This window comes from Hydra vulgaris, chromosome 09 (genome assembly GCF_038396675.1).
Source record: "Hydra vulgaris chromosome 09, alternate assembly HydraT2T_AEP".
NCBI lineage: Eukaryota > Metazoa > Cnidaria > Hydrozoa > Anthoathecata > Hydridae > Hydra > Hydra vulgaris.
The window spans coordinates 29,807,501-29,825,441 of record NC_088928.1 but is presented as its reverse complement, the minus strand read 5'-3'; the positions used below and the strand labels follow the sequence as shown (position 1 = coordinate 29,825,441).

Sequence of the window (17,941 nt, the reverse complement as noted above, 5' to 3'; positions counted from 1 at the left end):
TGCTTTTGTCATACTCATCACCCAGGTACTTATTATTAGAAGCTCCTAACCTATTGGATATCATACTGACTCCACCTCTTATTCCTTTCTTTATCATTAGGATCATATCGTAATCGCTCAACAGTTCTAATTTTACTTTTGTTTTCTCCAATGCTGCATCCCAAGCTAATCCTGGTGATGTATAATACCAAGCAGGATCTAATTTATAACAATTCATACAAACATCTCTAAAATTTTCAAAGACGTCAGCTAGTAAAAGCACATCTGAAACGTTGTACAAGTCATGATAATCTATAAATGTTTTGCAATGAAACTCATTCCATACAGTTTGTGCATGTGAGTAATCTTCATCACTTATATCTTCATCGTTCAATTTTAAAAAGAATAACTCTTTTGGTGGTAATTGGGTTTCATTAAATTTATCAACAGTCTACCCAATCATAGGGATATATGTCTTTTTTTAGTAATAAATCTAATTTTTTCTTTGAATATAATTTTCCAATATTTTTACACTGGTCTCTTGCTAAATTCTTTGATAAAACATCTAAACTAGAAGGCATAAATCTACAACTATCTAAAAAACGAAGCTCACGTTTAACTTCAAATTTCTTACCTTCTTTAATATACTCATCAACTTTAATTTCTCTAGAAAAGCTAATATACTTTTCTTCATTGTTTGGTATGCAACTCAATTTCCATCCTGATAATTTCTTCATAAATAAGTGATAATCATAACCAGATAAATTGTGAAATAGTACTGGAAAGAATTTTGGAATTTCATAATTTAAATTACAACTTTGATGAGCAGCACCTCTATTTTTTCCAGTATGACAATGTAATATGACAATGGTCACGTACTTTATCTTTTCCAAGTTTTTCTCCACAAATGTGACATTCTGTTGCTTCATTAAAATCATGCTTGTTTTCAGAAGTAAATATCATCTTTTTTGGAAATTTAATCATATCGCAATTTTTCTAAATATCTTCTTGTAAACTATCAACAAAAATTTGTGCAACATCATCTGTTTCACTACTTGCAGTAAATGTGACTGGACTGTTTTGATAAAAACTTTCATCAAAACATTTAATATAATAACAGAATGAACTTGGAATATTTTTTTGATATTGTTTAGTATAAGATTCATTTGGATTGGGTTCACAAGTGTCAATTTGTTTTATAAAACTTTTAAAGTCGGCATATACTACAAATGGAACTCTCATTGATTTATTGTGATTAGTAAATTGCATTGTCGAGTTTGGTGGTGGAAGTTCGATACGTACTGAATCATGTGTTTCACAATACGATTTATAATTAGATAAAGATTCTTCAGAATTAAATCCTAACAAACAATTTCTACAATAGTGTTTTTTGCAACGTTTATTTGATGTTTGTGATGAAAGTAATCTGCTCAAATTTTTTATTAAACAGTAATGATTGGTTTCGCCATTTGAGATTAATAGTAAATCTATTAAATGTTTGCGATTATTATTCTTTGATACATGAAAAATATGAACTTCTGAATTTTTATAACCATATACATTGACACTGATATCTGTATTGTTCTTCTCAAATTGTGTAATTTGATTTAAAGATATTGGAAAATCTATTTTTTCCCAGTTTGTTTTTTCAGCTTGATTTTTAAGCTCTTTATCTATTCATTCAGAATTTTTAGCTGTTGGATTTAATGCTCTTGCAATGCACCACTTAAAACATTGATTATCTTCATTCTTTCACACTCAATAATATTTATATCCATATTTTCAGCAGACACAAATCTCCAACCTGATCCTGCCTGTTGATAATGATTCTAAAATTTTCTGTTTTGATGTTTCATAAAAGTTGTGTAAATTTGTTGTTTCTAATACAACTTGATTATTCGTTCTAAATGGAGCAGATGTGATTATAGTTTCTCCTGTTTTAATATCAGTACGCTCCATTTCACAATAGATAACTATATAAACCTTTGAATTTCTATTTTCGCTTAGTACTTTAATAGCGTTATTTTTAGCAGCATTTATGAAGGATAAAGCATCGTAACCTTTTATCCCATTAGCTGTAAATTGCTTTGTCACATTTTTAACAGATGATTTCTTTAATTTAAATTCTATCGGATTTCTAATTCCAAATTTTTGATACAAATTTAAAACTGTAGATTTTAATTCATCAACTTTTTTATTCACAACCTTTTTAATTGGTTCTGGAACATATGATACAATCCAATCTGCAAGAAAATTAATCTTTTTATTTATTTCTTTTCTAATTTGTGTAATAGGTTGAAAAGGTAACGGAGCTATAATTGTTGATGATATATCTGGAACAGGCTCATCAAGTAGATACTTTGTACCCATCTGTTCAACTGATTGCATCTGTGTGTGCGATAACGCTCTTATGAGATCATCTTTGCTCATTCTAGAATAATTTTTAATTTTTCGCTCTTTAGCGATTTCTTTTAATTTTTCCACCGTTATTTTATTTTCCATTTTTATATAGCAAGATAATTTTTTTTAATTTTCATTTTTTTTATATAATTTTTCAAAATATTTTTTTTTTGTCAATATTTCATATGTAAAGTTTCATATGAAATTTAAATGCATCTATATTTCTATATGACAAGTTTTATTTTTTTAATTTTTGACAAGTTTTATTTTTATAATTTTTCTTCTTTTATATTTCAATCGCATCAAAAAATAAACTTTATCTAACTTAGCCTTTAATATTTCAATAGCTTTTGGATTTTCAAATAAATCATCATATCCCATTTTTATATATAAAGATTTTTTATTTTTTTAATTTTTCAGAATTTTAATATTTCAATCGCATTAAAAGATAAATTTTTAATTGAATTTCAATTAAAATTTCCAATTTGATCTCCCTTTAATTTCAATCTCATTTTCTGGTTCTTTAAGGAATAATTTAAATAATAAAGCTTTTTCTCTTCCATATAATCTAATCAATAATTCTAGATAATAAGGAGTAATGAAAAAATCTTTCAATTCAAGCAAATATTTATTTGCTTCTTTTATTTTTTCATAATCATATGTGAAGATATTTGGATTTCGAGATAAAAAATGCCAACATACTTTATCTAAATTATCTTTTAATATCTCAATTGCATTTGGATTTGCGGATAAATAACTCCAATTTACTTTATCTAAATTATCTTTTAATATCTCAATTGCATTTGGATTCATAGATAAACATATCCAATTGACTTTATCTAAATTTTCTTTCAATAGTTCAATAGCATTTGGATTTTTAGATAAACTAAACCAATATATTTTATCTAAATTTTCTTTCAATAGTTCAATTGCATTTGGATTTTTAGATAAAAATATCCAATTGACTTTATCTAAATTTTCTTTCAATAGTTCAATAGCATTTCGATTTAATGATAAGTAATACCAATCTACTTTATCTAAATTCTCTTTTAATAGTTCAATTGCATTTAGATTTTTAGATAACATTGTCCAATTGACTTTATCTAAATTTTCTTTCAATAGTTCAATTGCATTTAGATTATAAGATAAAATATCCCAATTGACTTTATCTAAATTCTCTTTTAATATCTCAATTGCATTTGGATTTTCAGATAAACAATGCCAATCTACTTTATCTAAATTCTCTTTTAAAAGTTCAACCGCATTTGGATTTGAAGATAAAGTATTCCAATGTATTTTATCTAAATTTTCTTTCAATAGTTCAATTGCATTTGAATTTTCAGATAAACAATTCCAATCTACTTTATCTAAACTATTTTTTAACAATTCAATCGCATTTTTATTTTTAAATAAATTATCAGATTCCATTTTTATATATAAAGATTTTGTTTTTATTATATTTTAATTTTTTTTTAATTTTTCAGAATTTGATATTTCAATCTTATAACCATTATCAATCTTACCATCACGCATTTCAAGATATCTATATCCATGACCAGTTTCCTGCATTGCGCTATATAATAATTTATATACTGTTTCTTCTCCTGTTTCCATGTTTGTTAATTTAATAGTGACTGCTTTTTTCTTAATTGTTTTTAATCTTTCATATTTTAAATCTATTTCTTTTTTCTCTTCTTTTACTGGATGTATTCTAGGTCTTCCAACTGATCTTTTCTTATCAACATCTTTTACTGGATGTATTCTAGGTCTTCCAACTGATCTTTTCTTATCAACATCTTTTACTGGATGTATTCTAGGTCTTCCAACTGATCTTTTCTCAGTTACTTCTTTCACTTCAGTCATAATAGATTCTTTATCTACTAACCCATTTTCCATTGCAATCATTATCAATGTAGCGATATTGTCAGATGTTTTTGAAATGTTATTTTCTTCTAATAAACTTTTTAAACTTTTCTTTGTATAATACATATTTATTATATAAAGAAAAAAATTTTAAGTAATTTTCAAAAAAATTTAATTTTCAAAAATTTAAATAGTAAATTTATTACCATCTGCTTTAAGTTCTAATATATTATCAGATAATACAATAGCAAATGCTTGCGTATTTGCTGGTACAGCTGTATTAAATGTTGCTCTAATTTGTACTTGTATACTTGATGATTTTAATGTTTCTGATGGTTTACTAATATCAAAAACAAAGATTGGGTATAAATCTCTATAGTCAGAAGGACTTATATTGCTATTTGCCATCAATTCATTCATTCCATAATATCTTTCTTTAAACATAGATGCATCTCTATAAATTCTTGAAATTTGCTAATTTGGAATGACAAATTATAATCTTCAGCAGGATATCTGAGATTATTATTAAGCATAATGAACATATTTTTCAAGTCACAATGATCAAATATTGAAGCATTGACAGTTTGGTCACCGTTAGCTCTATTTGTTTGAAATCCGACAATAACGTATCTCGGATTTTCAGGAGATGACTGTGAGGGCAACTCCCAATTAAATGAAGTAGCTTGTTGAACAGTTGTAGTATTACACTGACGCTTTCTAAAACTTACTGGAATGGTCACTTTATTTTTAATTTTATCAATAAGTCTTTTTTCTTCTTCACCTGATGGTATCAAATTTGGCATAAGAAGTTGTATTTTATTAAGAATAACTTTTCCTGCAGCTGCACCAGCAAGCCTAAAAATTGCATTATCATCACTTTGTCTTACAAGAGTTATTGCATGTTTAAGACCATAAATAACTTTGTCGTAATCATCACAGAATCCAATAACGTGTCTTAAAGGTATGCAAAATGAAAATGTCCCTTTTGTAGTTGGTTTCTGAATTAGGTATGCTTGTCTTGTTGCAAACCCTGTGTTATCAGCAAGTACTGCGGTTGATGTAGTATCTTTATAGCACAATTGATTTAATCCTTGTGCTAATTGAAAGTCATTTGCATAATTAAGCATTCCTAACATTGTAGTTGTTTGACCTATATTATAAACAGCTTTTATCTCTTTGTCTGATAACACAGGTCAACAAAAAAAAAATTTTTTTCTGGTGCCGAGCAAACAATTTGTTTTTTGTATAGCATTTCTCATTTTGATTTCAAATATGTAACTCTTTTTTTACCATCAGGTCAAGTTGTAAAGATATTTAGGTTCAAATCTTAAGTATTTACGGTAAAGTCCCTAATATTGTTGAAAAAAAAGTTATTCAAAAGTATGTCAACCTGGGTCTCAAAAGAAGCGTATTTTCATAGAGATTTTAGAAAACATAAATATTTTTCCTTAAAATTTATTGACAAAAAAATTATGTGAAAAAATGCTAAAGACTCTTAAAAAAAAGTCAACAGAATATTATTCACCAAAAATACACAAAATACTTATTTTTATTACAAATGAATAACATTTTTTAAATCTTTTTGTTGACCTGTTGAACAAATTGTTTGCTCGGCACCAGAAAAAAAATTTTTTTTTGTTGACCTGTGTAATTGGTATATTATTCAATAAAATAAATGCATAATGCCATTATTTGTAAGAGCAACGGCATCTGAATTAGCATAAGCTGTTCCATCAGCTTATGCTAATGCAGATGTTTTCTAAAATCTCTATGAAAATACGCTTCTTTTGAGACCAAAACTTGAAATTAATTCATCAATTTTATTATTAACAGGTTGTGACACTATTTTTGATGACGCTTTATCAATTAATTGTTTTCCTTTTTCAACTGTAGCATTTATAGCAGCTTCTATCGCTGATTTTGAAAGTTCTTTTCCTGCTGATTTAGCAGCAGTTATTGCATTTTTTCCTAAATCAGTAGCAGCCATCTTCTTCAACATAGCTGATGACACTCTTGTTACATTTGACGCTTTTATTCGTTGAAACAAATCTCTTATAGTTTCGAATATACCACTTCCTCCAACAACATGTTTCTTTATATATCTCCTATTATTAACAATTATTTTTTTATGTACTATATATTTTTTTTATATAATTATAAAAGATTTTGTATTACTTTATACTGTGAACTATCCATTTCACCTTGTCTTAATAATTCATCACATAAATGGAAATAATTGCAACACCTTCATTTCTTGCTCCAGTGTTACCTGCTTTCCATACAGCTATACACAAATAAAGACGATCAACTAATGCATCAGGGTCACACTAGGAAGAATTATAGTTTGTACTCTACCTCCAATTACTTTTCCTCTTGATTCACGCTTCCTATTTTCTTTTATGTCCTTCCAAATAGGTGATATTATTTCTCTGTATTTTACACTATGAGAAGACTTTGGTTTGTATGGGTTTTCAGAAGTAATTGAGAAGTTTTCAGAAGTAATCTTCATTATATACTCCTTTATTAGGATTAAACTTTGTTAGTAATTCCCAAAGACCAGGAGTACCTATGTATTTTATTCCATTTATATTTATATCATCATTATTAATTAATATTGGAACTTTTCCTATAAAAAATTTACCCTCTTTAGAATGTATTCCAAATGTAGTGTCTGTAGACTTTTTACTATAAGTATACATCCTAAGATAGTCTGTTGCAATTTTTCCCAACTTTAAAAATTCATCAGAAGGCATTATTTCTTTAGATCCATAAGTAAGTATTTCAGGATATGCATTTAAAAACGTAAGAGCAAATTGGTTAGCTTGATCTTGCAATTTAGATATATCCTCCTTTATTTGACTATCAATTAATGGCTTGTTCAATTTTGACAAGTCTATCTGCAAATTAGAATCTCCAATCTTTTCAGTAAGATCATTCTGCAGTATTCTTTTTTTACTCTCTGATAATTCTTTTACAATTTGATCTCTCTTTTCAATGTCTGTAATTTTTAAAAATGACATTTTGTTTTTATATAAAAAAGATTAAAAACACAACATAAAAGTTTATGTTGTGTTTTATGATTTACGTTTTACGTTTTAGCAAACTATTTAAATAATCAATATTAAACGTTCCACAATTCTTTTTAATCTCAAAGTCTTTATAAATGATATCATTTGTTTCTAATAATCTTAATATAAGTGCCATTGATAAAGTACTTTTTATTAGTTTTTTTTCTTAGAAATCACACTCTAATTGAAGTACATATTTATCTATAATTCTTAATTTATCCTGTTTTTTAACATTATTCCACTGTTTAAGTAATTCTTTAATATCCCTTTCTACACAACAAAAATCACTATCTTCATTCCAGATAAGTTTATAAAGTTTATTTCTCTCATCATCACTATAAGTTGATGGTATCTGAAAGTTTCCATAATCAGTGATAAATATAGAATGACTTCCTGAATCAACAATAAAACCTCTATTTCCAAATCCAAGAAGTTCCAAATATTTTTTTTTTATTCAAATCTCTTTCACGTTTACTACATTCTAAAAATAACGGATATAAATGTCGCACATCTTATTATTTGTCAATAAAATGTTAAGTGAGTATTTTTTTATTAAACCTACTTTGAATTACTTTAATAGCTTCTTCTCTCCCTTAGTCAATTAGTGACAACTTTGTTTGTTCATCAATTTCATTTTTAACTTTTATTCTAATTTGCTCCATCATTGTCTGAAATTTTTCAAGTTCACCAAGTATTAACTCAAATTCCTTGTCATCTATATGCCCATCTACTAAAGCTTTAGAAATATAATTGCTTATTGTATTTAGTTTTGAATCAGCAAGCACTTTAATCTTGGCATGCTTTTCTGCTTTTAAATTCATTTTTTTATTAACTTGTCCGCCTATTATTGATAACACACCTGCTCCTAATGCTGCACCTTCACATGCAATAACTACTGGTGCTGCAATGATTGTTGATAAAAACCAATTCCAATAGTTCCAAGTGCCATAGTGCTTGCTAGTAATGCATTATCAATTGCAGAAATTATTTTTACAGCTCTATGATATTTTTTACTTAGCGTTATTCTCTTTTCTCTCTCACGCTCTATTTCTTTTTGAATCTCGCCAATTTTTTGTAACCGATATGATTTTTCTTCAGGTGAATTAGGAAGAACAGGGTAAATATTGTTCTTCTCAGTAGGTATAGCTGAATAAATGTTATTGTACATTTTACTATTGTATTCCATTTTTAATAAAAAAATAAAAAAATTAACACAATAGATTAACAGAACAAAAACATCTCCTTTTTTTATTGTTACATCATCAATTGAATTATTATTAATTACTACAATGTCATCAACAGACTCTGCTATTATACAATCTTGTAAACTTAACATTTTTAATCTAAGTTTATGTTTAAATGAAACTAACGCAACACCTTTATTAACTACTACACCAAACTTTAAAAGAATATATTGATGTGATAGAGATTTTATTGTAATGTCGCCTTGTACAAATACATCATATCTTCCATTTATTAATATTGCAGGATGCTGTAAATTTTTATGTGGTTTAAAAACTATAGGAGATAGTTCCGGTTGTTTATATTTGTTTATAAATTTATGCACTGGCACGCTATTTGACATTTTATTATATATAAATTTTATTATATATAATTTGAAAATCAAAGAATCATATTTAAAAATGGAATATTAGCAAATGGAGAATTTGGTCCTAATAATAAACCTGATCCTGTTGATGTATAACCATTTCCACTACTTAAGTACAATCCATCACCTACAGAACTTCCTTTACTCCATGGTCTCAAATATAAACCAGATCCTGCACATGTTAATTTAACTCCTTGTCCATTCTTTTTCATGTACACAATACCATTTCCAGCAATTTTAATTATCATAGTTGATCCAGCTGCTGAACCTATTCCTGAAAGCAGTCCTGTTGCAGGTGGTGGTATAACTCTTGATGCTAAAGTACCAAGAAACGGTAAAAGTGCACCAATAAATCCACCCTCTATTTTAGAATTGTGCAACAGTTGAGTTTTACTTAAAATAATTGATACACCAGTACCTTTTTCATATGCTTTTCTAATTCTATTCAATTGTGTTGTTGTTACAGCTAATACATGCTCACCATTTAAATCTGAATGTGATAACTTAATACTAGCTCCAATACCACATTCAATTGCATTTTTAATTTTTTCTATTTGGTTTTGTGAAAGATTTACTTTAATATTAGTATATTTACTCATTTTGTTTTTATATGCATTATAAAAAAAATAGATTATTTTTTTCTCTTATATGAAATCTAATAGCTACTTTTTCTCCTCGTAAATTTATCAGATTTCCATCTTGATCAACCAATTTAGTCTCCATCTTTGAAATTGTTTTTAGTGTTATTGGTAAGTAAATTAAGTTTAATGACTCTTGAATAATTTTATATCAGGGACCAACACTTGGAAAAAATGAATATATAACATTTTCTGTTGTTCCATTTACATAGGATGATGCTATTATATCATTTGTTACATTTATACTACTAATACTTAAAATGTCTACTATATTATCTGATTCATGAGATCCTGTTGAATATACTTGACTGTTAAAACCAAGAATAGATCTAATTGAATTTATAGGTCTAAAATCAACTTTATAACCAGCTTCAATATTTAAAGTTGTTTTCAATGTGTTATTATCTGCTGAAAATATAATACTAGTTTTAACTAATATAATACTATTTTAGAAGAAAATAGTATTATATTTCATAATATAATACTATTTTAGAAGATAAATCTATAACAACAAATCCATGAGGTTCTGACCAAGCATGCTTACAAAATCTTTTAAACTCATCTTCGTTCATATCACTACAAACATGATCTCTATAAATATGACTTTAATTCTTTAAATCTTGAGGAAATAAGCAAATAAAATTGGCATTTTCTCTAATAGTTTGTCTAGGTAACATAAAATAATTTTGTGCAAGATAGAAACAATCTACATTACTATGTCTTCCTCTTATATAATATTTTTCACACTTATTTTGTTTTGTTAATTGCAAATCATCAAATATCATCAAATTATTTTTGTTAATATCAAGATCCTCAGGATTTGGTACAACTTCATTTGTTTCAAAAAACTTACACTCCATATCTGCTTTATCTTTCAAATTTTTTGAAACTTCTTTAATTACAAAATCTGGATTTTCATTTGATTTTTTTATATCGTCTTTAAACCTAAATAGTTCAAGAATAACTTCTTTTGGCAATTTTTGTTCAAAAGATTGCTTTAATATTTTGTATTCTGGTTGAAAAAGAGATTTTTCAAAAACTTGTAAACTATTATAGTCTAACCAACCAGGTCTTAAAATTAAATTCAATAATAAAGTAGTTTTTCCACAACCCGACTTTCCAACAATAATTCCTCTTATACTCTTAGGAAACAACTTATTATTATTTCTCTTATTGCTATTCGCATTCCATGACAAATCTATAATATCCATTTTTTATATATCAAGATTTTTTATATAAAAATTTTTTTTATATATATAAAATATACTGCGTTAAATGTAGAAAAAAAATAAATACACTAAACTTGCAAAATGTTGTGAGTAAAAACAATAGAAATATGCAACGTGGAAATTGCGCCTTTTGTGGAAGATTAAAAACTCAATTTGTGTCAGCTTTGCACAGAGGTGATTTAGTTAGTTCAATTAATTCAATAACTAAAAAAATAAAATTACCATGGGCAAAGTTTCCTGGTGAAATGCATTTACCTGGAATGAACTTTGCAGGTCCTGGTACTAATTTAGATGAACGATTAGCTTCTACTGACGCATATAAAGAATGGAGTAAACCTATTGATAGAGTTTATAATGCAGCTTACCATCACGATCTTGCTTATAAATACTTCGATGATACTGCAAAAAGAAATTTAGCTGATAAAATTATGATCGAAGAAATGGATTCTATAAAAAATCCAACAATACGTGAAAGAATTGAACAAGGTATAATAAAACCTATTATAGCATCTAAAGCAAAGTTTGGGTTAGGTCTTTCAGATCCATATGAATTGGGTGTTGAAACTACTCAAAAAAACTACAAACGATCAAAAAAAAAGAAAGGGTAAAGAATTAATTCTTATGGATCCAAAGGATCTGAAATGGACTGACGAACTTGCAAACAAACTTCATAAACCAGTTGTAAAACATTTCAGAAAAAGAAAAGTGATTGTAAATGGAATCGATGAAATATGGGCTGCTGATTTAGTTGACATGAAATCTTTTACTAAATTCAATGACGGTATAAAATACTTGTTAATGGTGATAGATTTTTTTCAAAGTATGGATGGATTGTTCCATTGAAGAGTAAAACTGGAGTTGATGTTGCTAATGCTTTAAATAAAATCTTCCAAAAAAGAAAGTGTCAAAAAATATGGGTAGATAAAGGCTTAGAATTTTATAATAAGCATGTTAAAGCTCTAGGTGTTAAGTTATACTCAACTGAAAATGAAGAAAAAAGTTGTGTAGTTGAACGCTGGAATAGAACAATGAAAGATAAAATATTTAAGTACTTTTACAGTGTCACAAGTTCAGTTCACAGATCTACCAACTTATAAATTAACTGACGATAATGGTGAAGAAATACAAGGTACTTTTTATGAACAAGAAATGCAAAAAACGGATCAAAGCATATTTAGGATTGAAAAAGTTATTCGTAAACTTAAAAACAAGTCATTATTAAAGTGGTATGGGTATCCTGATTCGTTCAACTCATGGGTTGATAATAAAGAATTGATAAGTTTACTTTAATAGGAGTAATTTACTAATATGCGTAGCTAAGTTCAAAGAATTTATGCAAAGTAGATTACATTTACGCTTGAGCTAAATTTCATTTATGAAATTAATGTAACCATAATATATTAATATATTATAGTTGAGATAGTTGAAATATGATATGAGAATATGGATAAGGATATGGTTGAAAAAAATGAGCCAGAACCCGCTTTTTATACTACTAATGTACATTGAAAACAACAATAAGACTGTTATACTAATTTTTTTATATAGTTTTTAGTAAAACTGACATTTTTTAAATGCTTGGTGCATTTTTATATATAGATATATACTTTTGTAAAACCCATAGTGGTAGACAACTTTTCTTAGGTCTACTGGGTTTGTATGGCCTTAAGTAAAGTAGCACCAAAAAGTTATGTTTTATTTTTATGTTTATATTATGCCTAACTGCTTTTTTATAATTGCATTCTCATATGCTTTTTAAAAAAAGGCAGAAAAGTGCCATTTTGATCAGTTTTTAGTAAAACTAACATTTTCCAACATTTTTCACACCCTGCGCCCCCACTAGATAAACTTTTTAAGAAAAAAAAAAGACTATTCACATCTTTTCTAATATGCTAATATATAAAAAAAATATTACAGGTGCTCCATATCCGAAATTTAAAAAAGATGAACCACCCTAATATTTATATCTCTTAAAAATACTTTTATATATATATATATATATATATATATATATATATATATATATATATATATATATATATATATATATATATACAAATGCACATAGACAAGTAAAATCTATAAAAAATTAGTATGACAATTTGGTAAAATAATGCATAGTAACTTTTTTATGTACGACTTTCTTCCAATTTACCATAATTAAATTACCAAACAAAAAAAGCAAAAGTATAGGCACTTTTACCAATTCACTTAATTAAAAATATTTAAACAGCAAAGCACATATATACTATGTGCTTTTTTATAATTTTTATCAATTTACTTATGTGCTTTTATTGTCACTTATCACTGGAGCAATAAATTTAATGATTTTCATTAGAGAAAAATCATGCTGTTTAATAATAGGTTATAATTTTATAAAAAAATACAGAACTGATTTAATTTTTTAATATAATAGTATTCCAATAAAAAGTATTTTTTAATGGCTGGGAAAATTAATAACTGCAGCCAGAAGCTTTTATGTTTTACTTTTCCTACAAATAAATATGTTTAAGAGGCTTTTTTTTGTTATTGAAACTATAAAAAAGTGTATAATTTCCATACAACCTACAATGAACACATAAAAAGTATACTACTTGTAATTTTAAATGTGCAACAAGCTGTTTTTATAAATAGATTTTTAACTATTTTTAAACAGTGAATGTGAGGATATTTTAAATGAAATTGTTTATAATAATCAATTCTGTGAAAGGTCTATGAAGTATCTTCTAGTACAACGTGCCAAAAACACTGAAATAAACAAAAGAATTAAATGTTCTTATTAAATACATGACACAAGAAAAAAATAAACCAACTACATTGAATGCTTCACTAAATCAAATTAAGACAATCAAAATTTATTTGTCTTTGTCTGCTTCAATACAATTGCAAACAATAGTGTTTTGATCCACATGCATTTGGTTCACTTATAAATGACAAGGAAAAGAGATGCTCAAATGAAAAGACAGCCAAGCATTGTCGTACTAATGCATTCAGAATTGAATGTGATTTAAAAAGGAATTGAATCAGTGTTTTAAAAAAAGACAGATATGCTTAAAACTTCTTGAGCAAACACACTCTTTTGAAAAACATTGATTCAATTAAGTAATATGAAAAAAGATGCAAAAAAAGTTAGAGCCAATAACTGCATAAATTAACAATTGCCTCTTAATAATATGTTTTTGAAAAGTTAAACATATGCACCTTTTTACCAGAAAATAAATATTTAGAAAATACTAACTTGGTAAAAAACTTTTAGAAAGTACTACCTTGGTAAAAAACTTTTTAGCTTTTAAAGTAAAATCATGCAATAAAATGTTTCAAAATTTAAGTGTATGAAAATACTTTTATAGTTTTATAATTTTATAAAGAAATTAGTTGAAAATCTAAAATAAAGAATTTAAACATACATATGAAAAATTATGAATCATTTTGTTGTACGCATCATTTTGCCAAACTGTGACAGAGTTATCCATCTATTATGCTACTCACTCAGGGAAGTTAGGTAATATAATTTAGTCCCGAATATTTTGGGTTAATTTGTTGCACAAAACAAAAGTTTTTTGAAGCTGCTGACTTTTGAACCATTCATTGAAAAACTTTTCTTTAAAGTTCTTAAATTTTTGTTTTAAAGTTTTACATTATCCTATAACAACTTCACATTCAACTTTTATCAATTGTGGGAAGTGTAACCAAGAAAAAAATTTTTGAAAACATTTAATCTATGATCGTCAAAATTTTCCTACTTAAAAACAGATATTATCTACTATATTTTGCTACTTAAAAAAATATCATTTTTCTACTTAAAAGCATATATTAACTACAATAAGGAAACATCCAGATTAAATTTTTCCTATGAAGAACAAATTTAAAAAATAACGTACCTATCTCTCAAAACAGCTGTCATCATCGAGTTTCGATAAGGAATATGATTTCTTGATTTATCTGATAGTGCAATTATAACCTATTTGGTATAATTTTAGTAAAAATTTATGGTATTTATTTAAAAAAATATGGTATTTAGTAAAATACCATAAAACAAATATTAAATAAGGCATTAAATTATAAAAACAAAAAACTCATGTTTAACTAACCATCAAAACAATTCAATAATAAATATCTTAGCTTAAAATTGATCAACCAATTTTACATGATAAACATAAGTATGATTATAGAACACTGATTAAAGATTACTCTTGTTTTAAAGCTTTTAAGGGCTTTTCTAAATTATTAAAGGTTAAAGAAACTCCTAAATACTAAAAAAAAAAAATGTGCACATTATTCTAATGAAATTGAAATAAAAGTCTATATACTAACCAATTTTTAATTTAAAAAGAGTCTTTCCTTTGATTACCAGCATGTAATCAGCTATTTTTCTTTTATAAAATATGGCATGTTATATGTCATACAAAACAAAGCTATAGAATTTCTAATACTTGAAAACAAAGTTAAATATATAATGTTGAAAATGATGTAAAAAATGATATTATGACTTCTTATTAAAGGTTTTTAATTCAGGAAGCGAGTGCGATTGCAATCTATTCCTGAACCACAGATATAATACTTAATTGCAACAACATGCCCATGGCTTTTAAGATGTTTTGAAAACATTCAAATTTATGTATGTTTCCATGTATGTCCGAAATATTGAGTTTCAAAATGCTGAAAGAATTAACTTCTCAAGGTAGTTAAGGCAAATTAGTAAAAATAAAATTGAAATTTTTTATAAAAATCTTATCTTTGATTATCTATAACTGTTTAAATAAAAATCTTTTTTTGAATGAAATAAATGAACATTTATTTTTGCTCAATACAACTATTTTGTGTTTTCCGTTTTTTATTTTTATTTATACAGAATTTAGGAATTTTTAAAGTCTCATTTTGAAGTTCTTTAGGATTTTGCTCAGTTGGTTTGTTATTTTAAATAAGTTAATTATTCTAAATAAAGTTAAAAAACTTACTTAATTTCAACATTTTAAATCAAAGGAGCTAGAACTTTTATAAAGTGTTTAAATTCATAAATTTCCTAAAAAGATGTTCTTTTACTCAAATTTATTATGTTCTCCACTTAATAAGTAAAAATAAACAAAAAATTTATATGTTGTTAGTGGTTGCTCTTTTCTTCTATTTCCATGACGAATATTCTATTGTCTAAATGTTTTTGTAACAGTTAAAACGGTTCCAGCATCATGCAAAGCTCTCACTTAAAAATAGCATTTTAAAGAACTTGAAATTTCACAGGTCTGAAAATTAAAGCTAAAGTTAGGATTCCATAATATACCACAATTATATTATATTAAATTATATAACATAAAACTTTGATAGACGTATTACATTTTAAACAAATGTTTTTTGTTTAATCTAATTGATTATCTTGCAGACCAGATATTTTACATAAAAAAACTTGATTGTTTAAATTAATAACTGACTAGCAGCAATTTCTTAAAAAGCACAATAACGATTTAATTTTATTGATTGTTTATAAAATGAAAATTAAAATAAAATTTAATGATATAAAGTTTTATTAAAAATATTATATAGATATTAGTAAATTATAAAGATTAATTTTTTATTATTTAAATGCAAATCTTTTAAAATAAATCTTACAAATGTATGATTGACTTTATAAAAACAATGTTTTCAACAACAACTGTGTTTTTAATGAAATTTTATTAATAATCATTAAAGTTAATGAAATTAATAATCAAATAAACATACAGGAGCTTACAGGCGACTGAACATAAACATACATGTATACATAGTGAATTATGAGTGGATGAACATCGTGCCAGAGGTTCAAACACAACACAAACATAAATTAATATAAAGTGACTTATGGGTGAACCAGCACCGTGCCAGAGGTTTAAACAGAACACACACATACAAATATATCAAAAAACACACTCACTAAACATCATCAGTGATATTGTGAAATGGTTCCACTTTCTCTTTATCAATTTTAGTTTAACCATAAAAGTATACTTTCAAATAATTTGATGCCATAAAAACTTGTTTTTAGTTGACAAAATATAAAAAAATTATAATTCACTTATAATGTAATATGCCCCTTATATATTAATTTATAAGATATATTATATGCTATTGTTTTGCAGCGGAAATAATTTAAGTTCTACCACTTATATGGAACCATCAGGCTGTAATAGTCTTAAGAGAAGGAAGAAATATTTAATATAAGCACAAGAGAGTGCTAGATAAATTATAATATTTGGACAGGTGTCCAGTATCGAGAGGTGGTTTTTAGAAGGGGAATATTATTCAGTGATTAATTTAGAGTTGATTAAGTGTTATTTAAGTTAGATTTAAGTAAGTGTTGTTTCAGTGTTCTGTAAGTTGTGTTAGTTATTGTGTTTTGTGTTTGTAGTGTTCTAAATGTTAAAGTTTTATATGTAATTTAACATCTTTATTTGTATGAATCTGTGTGTTTGTAAATACTTTTTGTGTTGAATGCAATGCATTCTAGTAGAATTGCACTGAGCAGAGAACGCCTTAGAGAAGCATAACAAGCTAAAAGGGTGTAGCAAATTGAGATAAAAGTACAAAAGGACAGTAGTCCAGTGAAAAACAAAGAACCACTAAGAAGAGAAATAATGAAAACTAATCATAGTTATATTTAGTAAATATAAACAGAAATAATAAACCATAGCCAAAGAAAGTAAAGATCATTAATTGTTGTGATAATGAAAAGTTGTTTTTGTAGAGCGTAAATGTGATGCATAAGAGTGTCAGTGGTGGAGCATGGATACCATTTGTTTTGTGTTATTAGCAAAGTAAACATACATTTTAGATGCGTATCATGGATGTCTCACGGATGGTATGGATTCTGTGATCTGATTGGTTCATGATCTGGTTCAAAATGATAATATTGATATGGTTAGATCAAGTTGTTTGTGTTATGTTTAATTTCAATTTAGTGAATATGTTTTAATGCGGTTTTTCATTTTATATTTATATTAAGACTAACTTTTGTGTATTTAAATACAAATATATGTTGTAATTTTAAACTTAGTATAATTTATACGGTTATTAGTAAAATAACTTGTTTCAAATTTAGTTTCTACTTAGTTCAATTTATATGGTCTATTTATCATACTGGTTTAATATTTAGTTTATATGCAAATTAATATATACATTTTAGTA

General features: G+C 26.2%; 1 protein-coding gene across 5 annotated transcripts in view; it reads right to left on the bottom strand.

The window, feature by feature from the left end:
• LOC100200026 (kinesin-like protein KIF6) overlaps window positions 1–17,941 on the bottom strand; it is a 103,828-nt gene that overhangs the window by 43,034 nt on the left and 42,853 nt on the right. For all 5 annotated transcript variants that reach the window (XM_065805266.1, XM_065805267.1, XM_065805268.1 and 2 more), the window contains one exon: window positions 14,668–14,747. In XM_065805266.1, coding sequence (XP_065661338.1) covers window positions 14,668–14,747 — 80 coding nt within the window. The remainder of the gene's footprint in view (window positions 1–14,667; window positions 14,748–17,941) is intronic.